Consider the following 21,444-nt stretch of genomic DNA (forward strand, 5'->3'; position numbering starts at 1 on the left):
GGTTGATGGGCAATAATAAAATTCAGGCACATAATCTGAGCCGTAGACAGTGAGCTCCTGAGCCTCAAACAAAGGGACCAATCTCAGATCAAAGCCCACAGCCGTAGGACGCGGTAGTAGTATACAGGACAAGACACACCATGCCAATGGTAGGTAGATGATGAGCGATGGTTGGCCACCGAGAGTAAAACACGGAATAGGGATAATATAGGAATAATATTCCTGGTAAAGTACCAGAAAATGTATTCTCGTCTCAAAAAGAGTAAAACTAAGATAAAGATAAAACTAAAAACTAAAAAAGAGAAGCAAATAATCCTAATAAAATAACTTGGATTATTTCATTAGCTCTAAATGGATTTAACTTTAAAATAGATACTGTCATTTTGGGGTGATGGAGGGAAAGTTAGACTAATTTGTTATCTTTATTTTATGAACTGCAGAAACCAATGTACTGTAGAACCCATATTGTGCAATTAAAAGCTAGCTTTCGAGACAAGAGGCATTCTCTGACCTCTTTAAGGACCGTGAAAAGGATCATTCAGGGATGCCATGATGAATCTGTTTCTCTCTCTCGTTTTCATGAACGGCAATTATGTCAGTGGAGAGACCGTTGATCCTAATTCTTTCAATCTTAAAACCTTTTGTTCCAGTTCAGTGGTTAAAATTATAAAACGATTTTCCTTACAACTTAACATGATGGTGATTTGAAGAGATTACATGAAAGTTGTTATCAATCTATTGCCAATCATTCCTCTACTCATCCCTCCCCACCTCTCCTGTTCTCCCCTCTCCTCTCCTCTCCTCACATCACCTCGGTTCCCCATTCCTCTGCTTTTCTCCTCTCTTCTCTTCTCCTCTCCTCTCTTCTCTTCAGATCACCTCACATCACCTCAAATGTGCTCTTCACTGATCTTTTCTCATCTCCTTTCCTGATATCACCTCTCGTCTCCCTTTTTTTTTTATGATTATACGAGGGAAGAGTCCCGCTCCATAATGTTTGGAGGAAAGTGCTGATATCCGATCTGCTCTGATCATTTCAGCACAACTGGGGTTAGTGTTCCCGTTAGGAGAGAAAGGCATTACTTCTCATTATAAGTTGTGTCGTTTCTCATGTCTGTGTTGCTGCAGCCCACTTCACTGAGCTACTGCTGCAACCACCCACACATTGCTGCGAGAGAGGGCAATTCTAGAGGGAAATTCTGCCTTGCATTCTAAGTAATAAAATGTAGTGTAAAGTACATTTTGTAGAATTTCTTTGGAGTAGTCGAAAAAATTAACAGATTGCTAACTTAGTGTAACAGCTTGAGGAAGATTTAAGTGGTAGCTTAATGATTTGTATCTCTATCCTGAGTTCCTACACATTCTCAATTTCAAAATTCCAGACTTTTCCAGACCTAAATTTTTTTGTTGATTTGTGGGTTTGTGTTCTGTGAAAAATGTGTGTGTAACGTGATCTGCATTGTGACCTAAATTATCTGTCTTTAAAAAAATAGTATTAGGAATACAATTCTGAACTCTTCTGGTATGAAATTCCATACTTTTATAGGTCAATATTTTATTCCAGACTTTTCAGACCTACATAGGAATCCTGTCTATCTAACACATAGAAAAATTTGCTGTAGCTATCTAGTCATTGCATAGTTAGCCATGGTACGTGCAGTGCTGTGCAGCCACTTCAGGAACTCAAGAAGTTGGTATTGAACATAATTTCAATTAAAGCATAAGAATTCACAGTTTAATAAAGCGCTTACAACACACCTCTACCACTGATGGCTCAGAACAGTGCAGTGATGGTGAATGAAACGTGCAGCGGGGGGGGGGGGGCTGGGGGCTGGAGACCCCCTGGAGGAGCACTGGGGAACTGGGGGCACTGCCAATGCCAAGCCTGCCCTGGACCCCCTCTCCACTGCCCCCACGGCCTGCCACCATCTGTCTCATATCCTGCCGCCTGACAACACTGGCTCCAGAAAGGTTAGCATTAGCCACAGCTGGCTAGCAGCAGTGCAGATTGAATGGCGTTCAGTTGAGGTCAGACCAGAGCATAATGCTGAAATCCTCCCTAATCCTTTAGGCTGACCACATAATGATCCTTCAGATTGAAAAGCAGAAGGGACACTCGGTCGGTTTATATAACGTTAGCTTGCGTGACTAACTGACCACTAAAGGGTTCATTATACACACAATACTCTCATTTCTATGTTTCTCACTGCAACAACCTGGTGTACAGCCTGTGAGACTTAAGAGAGGGTAGCTACAGTGCATTGTTTTCCTAGACTGAGAAAGACGATTCCTATATCCCCATTCCACTTACTAGTCCCAGTGCACATCAATCAAGTCAGTGCAAAACGTCTCGCTATCATATTGCATTGACCCTCAGGGGGTCAACATTACGGTAGATACTTATTCATAAATGGGGCTTGTTGAGAAAGAGGACAGTAATCATATGAGTAGGACTGACTAGAGGGAAGGGAAGAAGGATAAATGGGGGTACGGCTGTGTGCTTGCGGACTAAGGGGTCTTTAAAAGGCACAGGCGCATACCACCGCTACCACCACTATGTTGCCGATGGTTGCAATGACGGCTATCCACAGCCAGATGGCATCACTGGAAAACTTGCCCTCCTCCTCCGCCTCACTGGGCCGGGAGAAGTTGGCGTTGAGGTTGGAGGTGGAGGTCTGGAGGGACGTGTTGCCATTGTATGGGGAATCCATGAAGGCCCCACTCACAGCCGGAAAATGCTGAAAAGGGGGAGAGAGAGAGGTGAGATAAGCAGGTTAGTTAAGGCTTGGGTGTGGGGGACAAAATCGGAGCAAATGTTGATTTTAATAGTGTATCACACGGTGGCATTCGTCCGTGTGCATCGATGCCTTCGCAACTTTGAGACCTTTAGTCTCAAAATTTTTTCAGGGAAACAGAGTAACACTTAATAGCATCAGCAGAGTAATAGAGGATAGCAATGCAATAGTTTGACTAAATGATCCAGTGCTAAGTGCTGTATTTGGGGTTTCAAAAGAGCATCTCAAGTGGAATGGCTAGAGACATACAGTGTGGTAAGACACATCCAACACTCATTGTAGATGCATGCATCATGCATACTTCTTATACATGCTGTTAACTGAAATACCCTCATATACACACTGGTAGAGGGGGGCTGGAAGAGGGGAAAATCGGAGGATGAAAAGATACCATTCCCTATTCCATTCCATGCATTACAATGAGCCCATCCTCCGATTTCAATTTCCACCAGCCTCCACTGATACACACTGCCTTGAGGGCAAATGGGGGGAAAACTGCTATATAACAATACAAATCATCTGGACAGTCAGTGTTGTGTTGTGTACTTCTGTGTCATATTCTGCCTGTCACAGCTGGATGATCTATCATACAACGTATTATAACAACTGCCCCTCTAACAACACAGGTGACTGGCCCTCTAACTACACAGGTGACTGCCCCTCTAACAACACAGGTGACTGGCCCTCTAACTACACAGGTGAATGCCCCTCTAACTACACAGGTGACTGCCCCTCTAACTACACAGGTGACCGCCCCTCTAACAACACAGGTGACTGGCCCTCTAACTACACAGGTGACTGGCCCTCTAACTACACAGGTGACTGGCCCTCTAACTACACAGGTGACTGCCCCTCTAACAACACAGGTGACTGCCCCTCTAACTACACAGGTGACTGCCCCTCTAACAACACAGGTGACTGGCCCTCTAACTACACAGGTGACTGGCCCTCTAACTACACAGGTGACTGGCCCTCTAACTACACAGGTGACTGCCCCTCTAACTACACAGGTGACTGGCCCTCTAACTACACAGGTGACCTCTAACTACACAGGTGACTGGCCCTCTAACTACACAGGTGTCCCTCTAACTAATACTGAACTCTAATGTTCATGTATTCCAACTCAAAAAGCGTCCCCTTAGTATTTACTAAAACCAACCCCAAAATACTATACATACATTTCACGCAAATCAAAGTAAAGTTTGCTTACCGTCCTTCCTGCTAGACCAGGGACGTGCACAGGGGGGGCTGTTATATAATTCATTCACCAATACTTAACAGATATCCTTATCTAACTGTCCAATTGAAACTATACTGCTCACAATTCAACTAAGGACCAAAAGTATGGACATAATGTTCATGAATTGTAATAGAAAAATATATATTTTTTGAAAGGACAAATGGACAGGATTGGACATGATATGCATCTATTCGAGACTTAAGTTATTTCTTCTCTTGTTTCTTTCACATGCATTCAGAGGACATGGGCAGGTTAATTTTCACTTCACATACTACTTGGTGTTTTCTACCTTGTCTCCCTTTCTTCATCTTGCTGAAACGAAAACAGCTCATCAATATATCTGTCTCAGACCACCCATACACTGGCATAGGGCTTTGCCAGCCAGGCGCCACAAGTGCATTCTGGGATCGCCAATCATTCCGCTGTTCTGCGTCTCTGCGCCTCATTGCCTTCCAGCCCCCACGATGACAGGTACAATCCGTCAGAGGTGGACATGTTCATCAATCACTCCCTCCCATCTGCCAGTGATAAGAACTGAGATGAGGAGAGACCAGTGGCTTCTTAGCCTGTCCTTGCTAGTTACTTCTTGTTTGCACTTGGTAGCTATCTCAGGAAGTGATTGGAGAATGCTAAATGTCAAAAAAACTATTGACAATTCAGAGTTGAAAATACACTGTTGCAAGAAAATGTTTGAAATATGCAACTCACTTGCCAAATCACATTTAAAACCATTTAATTGTCATCCACACTCGATTAGGACTGTGAAGTGTAAATATATCACATTGAGGACCCGAGGCCTTTATAACAGTGATATGTGCGGTGTACAACAAAACACATCTCCATCTTCGTCTCAGCAGAGAGAAAGTGAGAAAGCAAACCCAATGCCTTTTGCTAAAACCTGAACTACTGTGTCCCATTGGGGACATACTGAGGATGTGCCTAAATGTTATAGTGGGAGACCTTCCAGACATAGACCCTGTAAATGAAGGAGGCAAACGAGGCAGAAGATGACCGTAATTCGTGCACAGTGGGTACTGCCTGTCGCTGGAGGGGGGTGGGAGGAAGAAAACCCACTCAACGAGACAGAGGGATGTGGTGAATTAAGACTTGAGATTCATCAATACCGATAGCTGTCAGCCGTGGTAATTAATACTCTCTAACAAGGCGAGTGGAAAAAGCAAACGTCACTGGCAGAGCGGAGATTGCAACTGACAAGCTTCTGCTGCCTGTCACAACGCGAGAGGAGATCCATGGCAAAGGAACCATGTCTTTGATTATGTCATCCCTGCTCTAATAATAATAATAGCAATAATAATAATAAATCACATATATAACAAGCTTTTCATTATACAAGAATAATCTCAAAGTGCATAAAATAAAAAGATAAAATTTATTTTTTTGTAAAATAAAATAATAATAATTTTAAAAATTCAAAATAATCATAAAAGCAGCAGTCAATGTCTAGGGGTATTTTAAGGCCTGCTTTAAAAGCCCCAACAGCCCAACAGCCCTTAGATTGTCAGGAAGAGAGTTCTAAAAGCGTGGTGCACTTGGTGGGCTTAAAAGGCGCGGCCCCCCATTGTGTAGAGCCCCCACTGTGTAGAGCCTTGTTCTGGGTGCATTAAGCAGTTTGGCGTGGATTGACTGTAGGGTGCTTTAGTTGAAAGCGTTACAGTACGTGGGAGGAACACGCAGGTCATAAGGGCTGGCCATGGCCAACCACCAGAGATGTGTGATGTCATGACAAGGACCATACATAAGATGGACCAAATAAATATTACATCAGGCCTGTTTGTTGTTTTGCATGGTGAGGACAACACACACACACACACACGCACGCATGCATGCACTCACACATGCACATACACATACATACACACACACACACACACACACACACACACACAATAGCCAGCTGCCTCCATGTAAAGAGATTGTTGGATTGAGTTCAACCACGTTTGGACACAACCATTGCCCCGCATAAGTAATGAGACAGTGAAATATATATTTTTTTCTTCTTTTGGTTCTATACTCCAAAAGTTTTTACTTAAAAAAAGCATTTACTTAAAGTGGAGATTTTCAGTTTCTATTTGAGGGTATATGTACATTTAGAAATAACAACACTTTTTATACAGTCCCCCTATATCAGGGCACCAAAAGTAATGGCACAATTGGCCTGACAGGTGTTTCTGGTAAGTCAAGTGTGGTCTGTCACATAATTTGTGCAGGCCTAAGAGAGCTGTCAATATCTCATATTGATTATAGGCTTTTTTCATTTGCCCTTGGAGTCTGCTATTGGTGTCTGTCCACATGAGGACCAAGGAGGTGTCAATGAAAGTCAAGGAAGCCATTATTAGGCTCAGAAACATAGTCAAAACTTTAGGCTTGTCAAAATCTGTTTAGAATATCATGCAGTCTTGTAAGTCTATGTCAGCAGTGGCTCTACATGTGGATTTAGTGATTGTATTGTAATCACATGACGTTTCAATTCAGGAAGTACATTGGAGTAGCAATACAATGATAGCAAATTGATTCCTCAATGAACTGAAAAAGAGAAGCTTTCTACATCAAACATATTTCCATTTATTAAAATGTTAAATTCAAATCACTTCTTGAATTGACTGAAATTAAATCGATTGACTCTAACGCTGCTTTCGTAGCCTAAATGTTACCAAATGTCATGCTGAGGGAGGGAGGGCTACAGCCACTCCGAGCTCAAAACATGTCAATGACTGAATGAATGAATAAACGCATGAATGGACAAACAAACGTATAAATGTGTAACATAGGCAGAGGACTCAAATGCATGACTAAGAGACCAAAACTTAAAATCCAAAATAATAGTCTTTACCTCCAGAAAAGGTTCGATACACGGGTAGGCAGTCAATAGGTAAAACATATAATCCAGTAAGGGGTAGGCAAGGCAGGGTTCAGTACACAGACAATCAATCAAAATAGTAGGCATACAATCCGTCAGGGAGACAGCAACAGGGAACATAAAAAATAAATAAATAAATAAATAAATAAATTAAAGCGGGAATACAAAAACACTAGGAATAATCGCTGGTAGGCTTGACACAAGGGACAAAGATGAACTGGCAACGAGACAGAGGAAACACACAGACTAAATACACAGGGAATGATGATGAACAGGTGAATCCAATTAGGGCGGGGTAGACGATCACACGGGGGCGGGGGGAAACACACAAGGGCAGGTGGTGAAGTGTCTGGAACGAGAGACAAGGTGAGGGACACACAAATAAACAGGAAACAATAAATGAATAACATGAAACAAAGACAAACAAACTAACGAACAGGACGAGACAAAATGAATGAATTAATAAACAGATACATCAATAAATAACATCTCTATTTGGGACAAAAGAAGAGATGGTAGGAGATGAGATTTGCTGAAGTGACGCAAACTCGACGAAGAAATGAAAACATTAACTTTTATGTTCATACAGTATACAAGAGGCCCATTAACTGATTATGGAATCATATCTATAATACACCAACATCATGTTTATTTATTTATGGCAATGTATCTGATCCCTTAAAACAGAGATTCATCAACTCTCTAATTCAAGTGTTGTGCAGCCACACTTGATTCCAATAGGGATGACAGGCAAAAAGAACCAAGACTGCAACTAAGATTTGGGAGAATAATTTATAAGCAACCTTTAAGAACATCTCCATAAACCTCTTAATATGTATATTTAATTAAAGTGCCAAGATTTTTCAGAGAATAGACACTTTTGAAGAAGACTAGAGTGCTGGTACTGCCCTACTTTTTTGTAGACTGTAGGCCAAGGCCAAAATTAGACAAAAAGATAAAGTTAACAATGGTAAACAATGGGGGAAACACATTTTAACATTGCAGCACCACATGTCTATTACCTATCTGTTGTGGTCAATGTGTAATGTGCCCTTTACTTTTTCCAAAGTTTTTTTTAAGCTATATCATTTGTTTACAAAATCTCTGAATGTAGAGTTCATACAGTATATTTATCCTCCTCACTCTGAATTGCATCAAGTTAGAGAATGCTAAATGAGAAAGCAAGTGTTTTGTTCCCCCTAAGTGCAAATAATTGTCCTTGTTTACCTTTTTGTCCTTATTTATAATCATGAGCACCCTGAGCCATGTATGTGTCATATTCATTTGGAACAGAACATTTAAAGGTCAACCGCAACACGCAATCCCTGCCCTAATGAATAATTCATCATGTCATCTTCCTTTTCAAATGTTGTTAATAGTAAGTGTTACCTAACCTGTAGAAACGGAGGTGCTTCTGTGGCTGTATAGCATATAAAATGGTCCATGGTAGATCAGGACATGATGAATACATTGTTTCTGTTCTTCTGTTATCTACAGTATGGTTGATTCATTGGAGCTATATATAAGTTTCACTGAGAGTAATGCTGCTTTACAGTACAATACCTGAGACGGCACATTGTTCATTGTGCAAACCTAACCTTCCAGAAAAGTGATGACTTTGAAGAAACCCTCAAAGCCTAGTCATTGTTCCCTATGGAAAAAATGCACCAACCTCACACTGTTAACCATGTAAAAACTTTCTTCAGTGTACATATGAATTACATAACTAACCAGGTTGATTGATACAGGTTGATTACACAAGCTACTCTACTGTAGCATGCAAGTATGCAAACAAGTAGAAGGAACAAAAAAAAAAAACCTGCACTCACATAGTACTGCAAATCCTATCCTCAGTTCACTTTGTCCACAAGACAGCTTGGAATCGCAGCATTCCAACATAAAACTCAAATAGAGTAAAAATGTTTGGGAATTACGTCAAGTATGTCAATATTGTGTAAAGTGTAGTCCTCTCTCTTATTTATCAGGACCAAAGTTGCTATGAAAGACTCAAACTAACAGCAGTAAACAATTATAGACACCACAAGTACACCACCAGCTCAACCAGCACAGGCAAACAATAAAGCTGAATGGGGTCTGAAGAGGCATCAGGGACATGAAAAAAGGGGAGGATAGGGAGAGAGTTTTGGGGTTGGGAGAGAGGGCAGGAGTACCTACTGTAGGCTGTTTCAGTAGAGGTCTCCTTCGCGTGCTGTATCACCCCAGGGCTGTGAGCTATGTGCCGATTCACCAGAGACACTGGAGTTTTAAGAGGAGCGCCTTTTACACAGACAGTGCTGTGCAATGATTGGACCAGGGAGAGAGGACTAAGGCATGAGTGTGTGTGTCTGTGGGTGTGTGTGTGTGTGTGTGCGTGCGTGCGTGCGTGCGTGTGTGTGTGTGAGAGAGTGCGGTGTATGGTGTGTGCGTGAGTGAGGGAGAGAGGGAGGGAGGGACGGGAGGGAGGGACGGGAGGAGCTAGGAATGGAATGTGTTATACTGTATGTACTTCAGCTGTGGGATTTTTGTGAACAGATGAAGGTCAACCTCCAATGCTGTGGTCACTTCAGGCAACTCTTTGGTAAACCCCAAGCCAAACAAACAATCATATTCCACCTGGTCCATGTCCCTACCCGCAATCAGGCATGTCTATGGCCACACATAATACTAATACAGTAAGCTGGTATAAAGACAGTTGACACGATAGTCTCTTCCTAACATATTAATGCTCTGGGATTTTGTCCCTGATTTTTCAGGGACATGAAGGTTGAAATCCTCAAATCCCAGGACTCAGTGTGTGTGTGTGTGTGTGTGTGTGTGTGTGTGTGTGTGTGTGTGTGTGTGTGTGTGTGTGTGTGTGTGTTTGGGGTGGGGTGGGGGGGTGGGGTGAAGGTGGCTAATCAGGCCATTGAGCAGTTGCATTATGCTCTTATGTAATGTTACTTGGTTGAGAGGAGAGATAGTCATGGGAAAACTGCCTACGGTCGTCTTACGTCAACACAGTCCCCTCTGAGTCAAAGTCGTGTGGAAACCATTTACAATACGTAAGGGAGACAGTGAGCGTGGAAAAGGTGCGGGGTCGTACGAATAATTTCATGTCAGGGGGAGGTGTGGGGTCAATGCAATTATGCAATTGCAAACATTGTAATTATGCAATTACACTCTCTTTTTGGTAACGATATAGAGATAATATCACATATTACAGTGCCTTTTGGAAAGTATTCATACCCCTTCACTTTTTCCATATTTTGTTGTGTTATAGACTCAATTTAAAATGGATTAAATTAAAAGAATGTGCCATCAATCCACACACAATACCCCAGAATGACAAAGTGAAGAAATTTCAGTAAATTTATTAAAATTGAAATACAGAAATACCTCATGTACAAGTATTCAGAACCTTTGCTATGACACTCTTAAAATTAGCTAAAATGCAAAAATGTCATCAACAAATCATCAATACGTTTTTTGAGTTCATCTTAATGCAAAGATAATAGTAATTTTGGAATTAATATCTTTGTTTTTATAGTTGTCTCCGATTTGCTTTTTTTAATTTTATTTAATCCATTTTAAATTGAGTCTATAACACAACAAAATGTGGAAAAATGAAGGGGTCTGAATACTTTCCAAAGGCACTGTTTATCACATCCTTGTGGATCTCTCCACCTCTGTCATGTGAGTCAGGATGTTCATGTTCATGACACCGACAACAATAACCACCTATTACATTGCAATTGTGACAATAGAAACAGCCCATGTCATCAACATCAACAGCCCATGTCCAACATTTTATCACACACTTAGCGAGCTCTTAGTGCTGCTATTGTTGTTCTTCAGAGTAATGAAAAAGAGAGGAAAAAAAGCCTCAGAGCGGGCAGATGTTACTTTCCTCTTTGCATCTGTCTGAGCGATGGGGAGTCAGCTGCCTCTCTCTACTCTGTGTTCCACTTCAGTAAAAGCGTCCACAACTACAGTAAGTCGTCTCAAGTATATACGATTTAAAGGTGAGAGCTTGGGTACCAAATAAAAAGTACCACTCAGTAAGTTGCTCTTAACAGCTTTGAACAATATTGCTTTGGAATTCTATAGAAATAAAATACAGCATTTTGGGGTATCGCACATGTGGAAGGAGAACCATTCTTTATTCAGCTTGTGAAATAACAAAAGCCTGTCAACCTACAGTATGTGATAACAAAGCAAAACAAATACTATGTTACTACAGTTCTGTTATTAGAGGAATCAAAGTGTTACTACAGGTATAAATCAAACGTAATGTTAAGTGTTATAGAGAAAGTTTATCTGTGTCTCCAATGGTAACAGAACACCATCTATTGTTCACAATGAGGAAGATAAATACGTTTATGCAAACTTCAGCTACCCATAGATGCGTTGTAGGGCAGATATACAGTATTTACATTTTGTTATTTTAAAAACGGCAAATGTGACAGAAAACAAAAACAAACAAACAACAGAACTGCTGGCCCGGTGTTACACAGATTACAAGTGTACTTGAAGAAGTGATGAGTTCCCAAAACTAAACCCCTCAGAGGGATTTTAGCCTCTGTCGTTGTCCCAATGTCTCTTAGGGTTAGAGGATGGTAGTATGAGGTACAGGGCCAATCTGCATCCACTTTCAACTCCACTCTTCTATATTTTCCACTGAGAATATATATATATTAAAAAACCCTGGTAATCTTGAGCCAAAATTGTAGGTAAACAATTACCAGCTAAACGTACGGTAGGCCTGAGTTACTCCACATTCTCATTGCACTAGATCCTCATCCCCCAAGTAAGGGTGTGTTCAGATGTCTGTTGCTACAGCATAGAGCACCATGCCCTAAATTTTACAACAGAATATTAAAAATTGTTGTATCTTCTCCATTATTGAGAAGCCCCATGACCAGTTGAACAGAAATGGACTGCAGCATGACAACTGGTTGGATTTAGCCTGGAGCAAGAGGACAAAGGGAGGGATGATCACAGTGCTCACTGTCTCACTTGATTTACCCCACTCCCATGGATGTCTGAAAGCTCACTGTGCTATACAGTGGACTGTAACTGTGAGCATGTGCACGCACAGCCACACAGATACACAGCAGATACACAGACACACACACACACACACACACTCAGTGGATTGCAACTGAGAGCATCCACACACACACACACACACACACACACACACACACACAGTGGATTGCAACAGCGAGCATGCATACACACACACACACACACAAACCCCTTCCACTCACTTTGATCATGGATTGCCTGAACATGGTCTATTCAGCTCAATTTGCTCAAACTCCCTTTGGTGAACAGACATGTCAGCACTGTAAAGCTTTGCTACGGTACACATGCCTCTTCATACTTGAGTCTTGGGGAGAGATGCTGTAAAGCGTGGCACAAAACATGTAGACAGTGATGGCAGATGAGGCCCAAAAGCAAATGTTAAACCAATGGTTCCGGAGCATTACAACATTCATATTCCCCAAATGTACCTCTAATCTTTCAACGAACAGACAATATCTACCGCTTACAATTTGTGGCAAAAGGTTTTCTTATTTTTATCTTTTAAGCAGATTCTGTATTTTATCCTCTTTTTCTGTTTCAAAATAAATTGTTACTTATATTTATCCATAGTGCCATACCTTCACCACCATGTTCACCTTCAAAAAACTTGGAAATTCACTTTATGTACGTATGATGATTTGTCTTTTGTATGTACTTAATTTAATGTTGATTGTGTTATACTGGGCTCATCAGTCACTTTGCTTAGGGACTTTTTATTATAATTTATTTTGCTACAGTATTTTATCATTGACATAATATTATATATCTGAAGTTGTTTTGTTAATTGTCTGTTTTGTCTTTTTTGTGGACCCCAGGAAGACTAGTGGTTGCAAGGCAGCAGCTAATGGGAATCATAATAGAAAATAATCATTAAGTAATGTTTGAGTACATTAAGTTGAGTTTTTAACCTCATACTGTATGTGCACAAGAAGAGTGACGGCCTGCCTCGTCATAGAATACCTCCCAGAGATCCTCTCTTCTCTGCTCACAGTACCAGGCACAAATACGCAGCACTAGCTCAATCCATTACCCCTCCTGCCAGATTATCTGGTGTGTGTCAATGGATGATCCCTTTCTTTTGTGAGGGAATTAACCGGGGATGATTTTTGTTAACATGGGTGTTTTTATCTACTCCCCCGCAGGTTATATAAGCATCATCATCTGCTTCTTTGAGTTATCCCTGGTTAATTGGACAGGTTTGCCATCTTCCCCAAGGACATGAGAGCACATTTGTTTGATTGCCACGCAAATCAAAGGAAAACAAGCTAAGTCCATTTGTCTACCATTGTTTTGATCCTGAGCGAAGTGAGATCTGTCAAATTCATCTGTGCAAGTACCTTAGGAGGAGAGATGTACTGGGTAGCTTAAAAGGAAAGTTCACCCAAATGACAAACTTCCATATGTTTTTCCTTACCTCAAAAGTAGAAAGTAGAAAGTAGGACAGACCATAAAGTCTAAACCCACTGCTATGAAACACTAACTTTAGCATTTCTAGCCCCAAAAACCCACAAAGTCAATGTCCCTTGATTTAGCATGTTTTAAATTTCATGCCCAACTAATCTAAAAGGAACTTCAAATACGGCATAGAGCAACTCAATTCTTTTCAAAGTCACTTTATAGAACACATTATAGAGGACCGGCATGTCTTCAACAAGGCTGCCCAGTCAGCAGACTGTTGTGGACCAGATCTGGTCTCGTGGTGGCACATATGGCTAGGAGTTGGCAATTTGCTGTGGGCCAGCTCTGGTATGAGGAATGTGGCCCTGATGTGTTCCTGTAGCTACTGGGCCATCTTTGGTCGGGACTTGGCCCACATCCACATGTTGGCCAAGGTCTGGTCTTTTCGTGGCTAAGATAAGACTCAGGAATGGCAGCCAGAGCTGACCAACATTAGGCCTGAGGAACAAAGTTGTACCTTGGCCACATCCGGATGGTAGAAAACAGACGTGGGCCAGATCTGGACCGTCATTTCTCTGCTGACCGGGTGGAGTTTATACTGTTGTTGAGGTAAATAACTGTTCTGGCTGTTATTATGAAGCTATTTAGCACTTGATGATGAAAAATACAAACATTTTCTTTAATTATTTCTACAAAAGCAAAAGACGTGTTTCTTCTAATGAGAGTAATATGTGTGATCTAGCAGACAGATCCAACAGACAGAACACACTCTTTTGACAATTTTCAAAGAGGGCTGGCGGCAGAGAGGCAATTTCTTGCACACAAAATTACATTTCTATGTCTGGTGCTTATTAGAGACAGGCTTTTATTTGCTAAGATCTATAATGACATTTGGCTATTGTAAGAGACAGGTGTTTCTCTAAACGTTCTTAAAGGAAAAATAATGTTTTCATCTCACAATTTAGACAAATACAACCTTTAGAAGTATCCTCTTATTGCCTTTAGCTGTTTATTCTACATTATCATTCAAATTAGAAATGGTCTTCGTCCGGCTCCCAGAAAACAAAGACATTTTTTTCAAATTGAGTTGAAAGTAGTTAATTGCATTAGCACTGGGACATCGTTGGATTAGATTATTTTATGAAACCATTTTGAAGTGCATCTAATAACCTATTACATGGAGACTCAAATCCATGCCATCTTGTCAAAATCAACCATCAGTTGTTGTGTTTTAAAAGTATTGCCAATCGTTGATGATGACACTAAATAGGAATGATAGATGATAAAATGTTTCCAAGAAAGTATGTATGATAAGAGAAGTATATGGCATCATTACTAAGTTGTGCGGTTCCACACTTTTGAGACCCACCTTCTTCCAGTGTGCTGTTTTCATTAGCATCTGCATAGTTCAACCATTTTGTATTCCAAACATTCTCAGCTGCAATGTGACTCATTTTGTTCCATTATTAATGTTTTAGCATCACCCTCTTCACTCCCACCCTCTCCAACAAGTCCTGTAGGACAGAGACAGAACAATGTAGAGGCTGGACCCACATGTCTATGGGAAAACAGGGACTTCTATCAGCCACAATGATTTCCTCTCCATCTGCTTTGATGGCCAACTGACTGAAGCCAGAGACAGATGAAGCTGACTAGAAGTTCACTAGAACCCGACAGATAAAGCCACACACACACACACAGACACACAGACACACAGACACACGCACACACACGCACACACGTACACTCAACCACTCTGAAGTGAATCATTGGCCTGTGACGAAGTTTCATCTCAGAGGACCATAATAACAAGCGTAAGTGCAGTCACTGTCACCTAACATCTTCCCTCCCCTTTATCATCCGCTGGGAACCTTGTTGTTCCACAGATGTTATTGTAAAACTCCTGTTCGACACCCCTTTGGTTCTCGTCTTTTTTTTATCCTTACACCCATGTCCTTCAATCCAACAATCCTTTGCATGCAATAACTGCCTGAAGTCTGCAACCCATTGATCCCACCAGACGCTGAGTATATTATCTGGCTATATAGCTGGGTATATAGCTCTGCCAGGCCTGAACTGCAGCCATCTTCAGTTGTTGTTTGTTTTGAGGTATGTTTGTCTTAAGTTCCCTCTTCAGCAAATGAAATGCATGTTCAATTGGATTTAAATATGGAGATTGACTTGTCCACTTTTTGACCCTGAAAAACTCCCTAGTTGCTATGGCAGTATGTTTGGGGTCATTGTATTGCTGTATGATGAAGTGCCGTCCATTGAGATTGGAAACATTTGCTCGTACTTCAGCAGACAATATGTTTCTGTCATGGTTTCGTCTGACCACCAGAGGACGCCAGAGACCACCAAGAGACTAACTGACACACAGGTGTTTTAGATTCTGACTGTTTAGACTCTCCTTAAGAGAGGTGTGTTTTCTGTTTAATCTTTGCAATAGCTTGGATCCTTTGCCATGTGCTCTTGTTCCCTTAGTAGATCCATAGTCTGACTTTAGAATTTTCTCAAGTGTTCCTTTGTACCATACTGTTGAAACTTCTCCAGTGAAGTGGCCTATTTCGACCTATACCATCGTTTCCTCGTCTTGCCTCATCTCTGTTCCTGGGTCTTACCTTACAGTGTCACAGTTTCTGTACACTTCAGAATTCATGCTGCTGCTGCCGTCAGCTGTTACATCATCAATGAAGACAAGTGAGCCAGTTCCAGTGGCAGCCATACACGCAAGCCCAAGCCATAACACCCACTCCACCATATGTCGGACCCATAGTTTGGATTTGAAATCAAACAATGAGATTAAAGTGGAGGTTCTCAGCTTTAATTCAATGTTTTCTTTTTTCAGATTGGTTTCTCACCATTTAGAAATTACAACCTTTTTTATACATAATCCCCCTAGTTCAGGAAACCAGTAGTAATGGAAAATTGGCTTGATAGGTGTTTCTGGTTAGTCAGGTGTGTTCCGCCACATCATTTGTGCAGGCATAAGAGAGCTGTCAATGTCTAGTATTGATTCTAGCCTTTACATTTTCTATTGGTGTCTGTCACCACAAGACCACGATGGTCAGATTACAGTACCTAAAAGAGCCTGCAGAGTTCTGGTCTTGTGGACAGATGAGACACAGATTAACATGTACCAGAGTGATGGCAAGTGTAACGTGTGGAGAAAAAAAGGAACTGCCCAAAATCCCTGGCATACCACCTCATCTGTGAAATATGGTGGAGGGGGTATTATGGCTTGGGCATGTGTGTATGGCTGCCACAGGAACTAGCACACTTCAATCGTGTGATCGCTACTGACTTATCATGACCTACTGTACATGCTGGACATTTAAATTGGTTTGAAGTTGTGTCTATAGACTTGTTTTACTGCCAAACATTGTTTCTACAATTATACAAGCTTGGTGATGAAGCAGATGCTCACTCCATGCAAGCCGGTGCCCTACTTAAGGATTCTCATTACCATGCTGTCACTTGATTAAAAACTGCCGAAAGAAAGACAGAAAGACAATTCACTCAGGTGTAAAATTATGGAGAAGATGCTTTGAGCACACATAACCCAACTTATGGATATGACCAAGTTTTGATGATGCAATGATAGAGAGCACAATGGAGGCTGATTTCCTGCAACACACACACAGTTCCACTTTGTTTCAAAATCCCCTGGTTTTTCAGAAGTAGTTCTGGGAACTATTTTGTACTTCAAATAGGTCAAACCTTTGGGGCAATTGTGGGTGTGCATAATGACGTTGTGCCTACAGCTTGACATCATGCAGCGCTATGGCCGTTGCAATCATTCCTCCACACACTTACCACAGTGAAATGCAAACATTTTGTCACATTTTTCTTTTCATTTTGAAAGAATTCTGACATGGAGGAGCAAGGTGTATGTTTTAAAAGATAAAAGAGCAGCAGCATTTTGAAACTCACAATAGGAGTCCTATGGTCGCCATTGAAACCCGTTATTTAAAGCGAAATTATACACCATCTCAGAGTGTCCTATTTGTTTAATTGGTCCGCTGTTTGTACTCAAATGGGTCATTGTCAACGTTGCAGTTATCTAGATATGAGACTGAAACCAAATGTTGCCTGTCTGGTCCAGTTGACCATGGTTATTTCAACTGCCACAACGCATTTCTCACTTGCTGGGCACAGTTACGAGTTGAGTGTGCGCTTTGCCCTTTGGGAATCATATGCCTGTCAGAGTAGGGAAGGGGTGTCCACTCTAACATCTTTTGATGTGTTGTGGATTTTTTTTTCCATTAAGTTCACAGGGAGCTGCCAACATGATCTAAAATCCTCAGGTATGGTAAAAAAGAACTGAAAATGAACAAAATAATCTGGACATTGCGCTGGGGAAGTTCAATGACTGTTGCAAAACAGTGAACTAACTGTAGATACTGCAGTCAAAATCTGTCATGCTAGTGAGCTTTCTGCTCTCCACACCAAAACATTCAGCGGGAGCGCTGCAAACGCAATGTTGCACGAGAGCATCCCTGTCAATGCTGTACACAAAAAGGACACTAAAGGTTCTTCCGAGACCAAGAATGGGACACCATTTTACTGTAAACTGTGTGGCAATACTCATGTGCCAAAACAATGCCCTGCATATGGAAAGTATTGTGCTAAATGTAAAGGCAGGATCCATGTCGCCAAAATTTGCTTTTGGAAAGACAGAAATTAAAGTGAAAAACCAGTGCACTCTATTGAAACAGAACAGACAGGCAAATTTTTTGTAGGAATGGTCGAAGAGGTAGCACAAATAGACAATGACAAAGTAATTGCCATTGAAGTTCAGGCGGTGCAATCAGATGAATGGATAGCTCCTTTACTGGTCAATGGCAGTACTGTTCCTTGCCAGCTAGACACAGGTGCCAAAGCAAACCTGATAAGCATGAGTGATGCACGTATGCGTAAAGTGAGACCTAAATTAATTCACAAAACAGTGGCTTTGAAGGCATATAATGATGCACCTACTGACTTAATATCACAGCGAAAAATGGCACTCACCCTCTGGTGTTTGTTACTGTGCCTGATGACTTGGTGCTAAGGGACAAGACATGGGAGGACATAGGCTTGGTGAGAGAGTCTACACAACCAGTGACATTAGCTGTGTTCAGGGTGCATGCCACAACAATACAAAGGTGACCAATGGTGTGATATCTAGCAAGTTTGCTGATGTGTTTCAGGATTTTGGAGCATTACACATCATGTCATTTATTACAAATCATGCCAAGGTGCAAAACTTAAATAATGTAAATGTAAATACAATTGTAGCCTACCAAAATAATCACTAAAATGAAAATGAGAGAGAATGGTTTGTGATTGCAGAGCCTCACTTAATCAGCTTGCTAGACAGATAACCTCCTTGCATGAATGACAGAATGTCTCCGACGCTATATTTGGCAAAATCATTGATTTCGTTGATGAGGAATTACAGTGAGATGAAGAGTGGAAATTGTTTAAATGTCAAGTTATCTAATCCCGGGACGAACTCGCGTTTTTCCAATTTTTCCGTTTTTTTGTTGTTGTTGTAGTCATCACACACTCTAATATGCACAGGCAGCAATACGCAACAGCACAGAAAGGTGGGGGAAATGTTTTGGTAATTTGACATGAATAATAGGTTACATAATAAAGTTAGGAATTTTCATGCAAGATAGGAGTAAGGATTTTGGGTTTTAATGGAACTGTGACTGGATAGAAATATAGCCTTTCGGCTCGAAGACAGGAGATGGCTGTGGCAGAGAGTTCATGGTGCAATGCGCCAAACATTTTTTTATGACGTTTAATTCCCCCTTCAACGTCCCCCATCTATTTGTTAACAATGGCCAGGGTGTGAATCCCCAGGTGGTAGTTGGTTCTACACAGTAAGCATGAAAGAATCCTCTTTGTGCAAGTGATGTATTATTGTTAAAATATCTTTACAAACACCCTCCCCTTTTTCGTTACTCTTGAAAAGTGCTAATTAGTCAGTGTTAGCCAATCAACTTAGCTAACATTGCTAGCAAGTTGCATTGTTATATATTTGAGAATGGACATTCCTGAAGTGTTTTTATTTTTACTAATTTGGTTGTTGGAACACTACCCACGTGGGGATCAGTGAAAATGATTGGCTGTTCAGTTTTGAGCTGCCTATTAACTGGTTGGGAGTGTTGCAAGCACGGTACAGGTCTCCACCCCTCATGTACTTCTGCCTTGAATTTCCCCAAGCTTTCCGAATTAGATATACAATATTTAAGTCACTGTGCATATTTATAGTCCTGTGTGGCTCAGTTGGTAAAGCATGACACAAGCAATGCTTAATATTATGGGTTGTATTACTGCTGGGTCCATAATGTATACAAAAAAGTCACGCATTTATAGTACTGTAAGTTGCTTTGGGTATATGTCACATGTGTATATGTCACATGTCAGTATACACATTGTCAAAGTGGTTAGGGTTGTCTGGTCCTCACGACATGGCCATGCTGCTAAGTAAAAATGTCTATCTTGTTGTAATTGATGAGCAGGTAAATTTGCTGTTTTGTCTTAATTTAAGGTATATATGGATTGGTCTTGAGACCTTTATGGACTGCTAGCATCCTCAACTCTGTATCATTATAGATGTTATTATCCAAAATTGAACTGCAAACTTTTATGAGCACACTTTGTCCACTGCATCCCCAAATAGATATTGGAAAAGTGTGATTTGTCCTTTTTATGCATGTGATACTTTCACACAAAGTGTGTGTAGAAAAAGATGGAAAGTATTGCACATGCACAATATTGCCATTTTCCGAGCAGTACAAAATGTGCTCTGAAAGTTTGTAAAAGTAAAAAATGTAGATTTAGGACTATAACATGTCTCTTGATACTGAGTTGAGGAAGGTAGCAGTCCAAGAAGGCCTAGATTGGTTAGTCATGGCAGAATATTAGCACGAGAGGGCACTTTGTGATTTTTTGGCGGCTCGATTGATAGATTGTTGCATAGAGTATATGCAATTTTCTCTAGGGCATATCAGGGCTACCCTGGCCAGTAACAACATGTTTGTATACAAACTCAGTGTCCCCAGAAACTCCATTTTAGAAAGTGCTTTTCAAAACAACGTTTTGAAAGATTTCGTTCAAGGGTTCTGATTCCTGATAGCTACCGATTAAACATTGTCATTAACCTACAATCATTAGAAATCTTTTACAAAGCTTACATATTGTACCTTTAATGATGAAGTTGCATCAGCCCAGTAGCCTAGTGGAGTAGTCTCCAGCGGTAGTACGGCTTCATTAACTTTCAGGTTCAAATATTTACTCAGTGAAAACGCGCGTGCAACAGCACAGACGGACAGCCTACTGTATTGTCAGCGGTTATCATTTCCCCGCAGTCTTACGTTATTCGACAGCAAAGAAAACTGAGCGCAACATCCCGTCAATCTATCTTTACCCAGTGTAAATCACCTGCCCGTGGAACACAACGCATCCTATCGGTCACCTGTCCGATAGCAGCATGTCCTACACCATTTACCTGGACTGAAGTCAGATAGACTGCGATGCACCTGCCACGATGACGTAAGGCTCGGTATAACAGTAATCCCATAATCGCTGTTTACTTCAGTAGCCTGCTTAAATCATAATTAACTGTGTGTTATCCCCGCTTTGACATATAATGATTAGCTAATAAAGGGGCTAAATCTTACCTGCGCTGCCATCAAGGATAACTCCATCATTCCCGTTTGGAAAGTCGCTAGAGTGTTCGGAAATTAAATATCGTTTCGGAAGATGAATGATTAAGTATAGGAAAGCTTCGTCTCCAGTGAGGTCTCACTTGTGGTCCACTATACGCTTCGCTGGAAGAGAGCTCTTGATTCGTTTCAGTCTGAAAGAAAAACTCCCCCCTGGATTTTACAGTAGCTATGTGTAACGCAATTGCTTATTTTCCAGGTTTTTCTCATCTGTACAGTGGCGCAGTGCTCCCAACCCCCCCAAAATAGAATTCCTGTAGTTTTATGGGATAATTATCACGTTAATACGTGATACTGAAATGGTCGCCTATTAACGTGAAAACATCTCGTTAATACGAAATATTA

At 41.0% G+C, this 21,444-nt stretch overlaps 1 protein-coding gene across 1 annotated transcript; it reads right to left on the minus strand.

Annotated features, from left to right (window-relative positions):
• Positions 1–2,519: 2,519 nt before the first annotated feature.
• On the minus strand, positions 2,520–21,081 carry LOC310801937 (uncharacterized protein C14orf132; the record flags this gene model as incomplete). The annotated part of the gene is made up of 2 exons (XM_083666145.1): positions 2,520–2,738; positions 21,055–21,081. The coding sequence occupies 2 exons, from the start codon at positions 21,079–21,081 to the stop codon at positions 2,520–2,522; spliced, it is 246 nt and encodes an 81-aa protein (XP_083522271.1).
• Between the last annotated feature and the right edge of the window lie 363 nt (positions 21,082–21,444).

Source organism: Argentina silus, assembly GCF_951799395.1.
Source record: "Argentina silus genome assembly, chromosome: 3".
NCBI classification, from domain to species: Eukaryota; Metazoa; Chordata; class Actinopteri; order Argentiniformes; family Argentinidae; genus Argentina; species Argentina silus.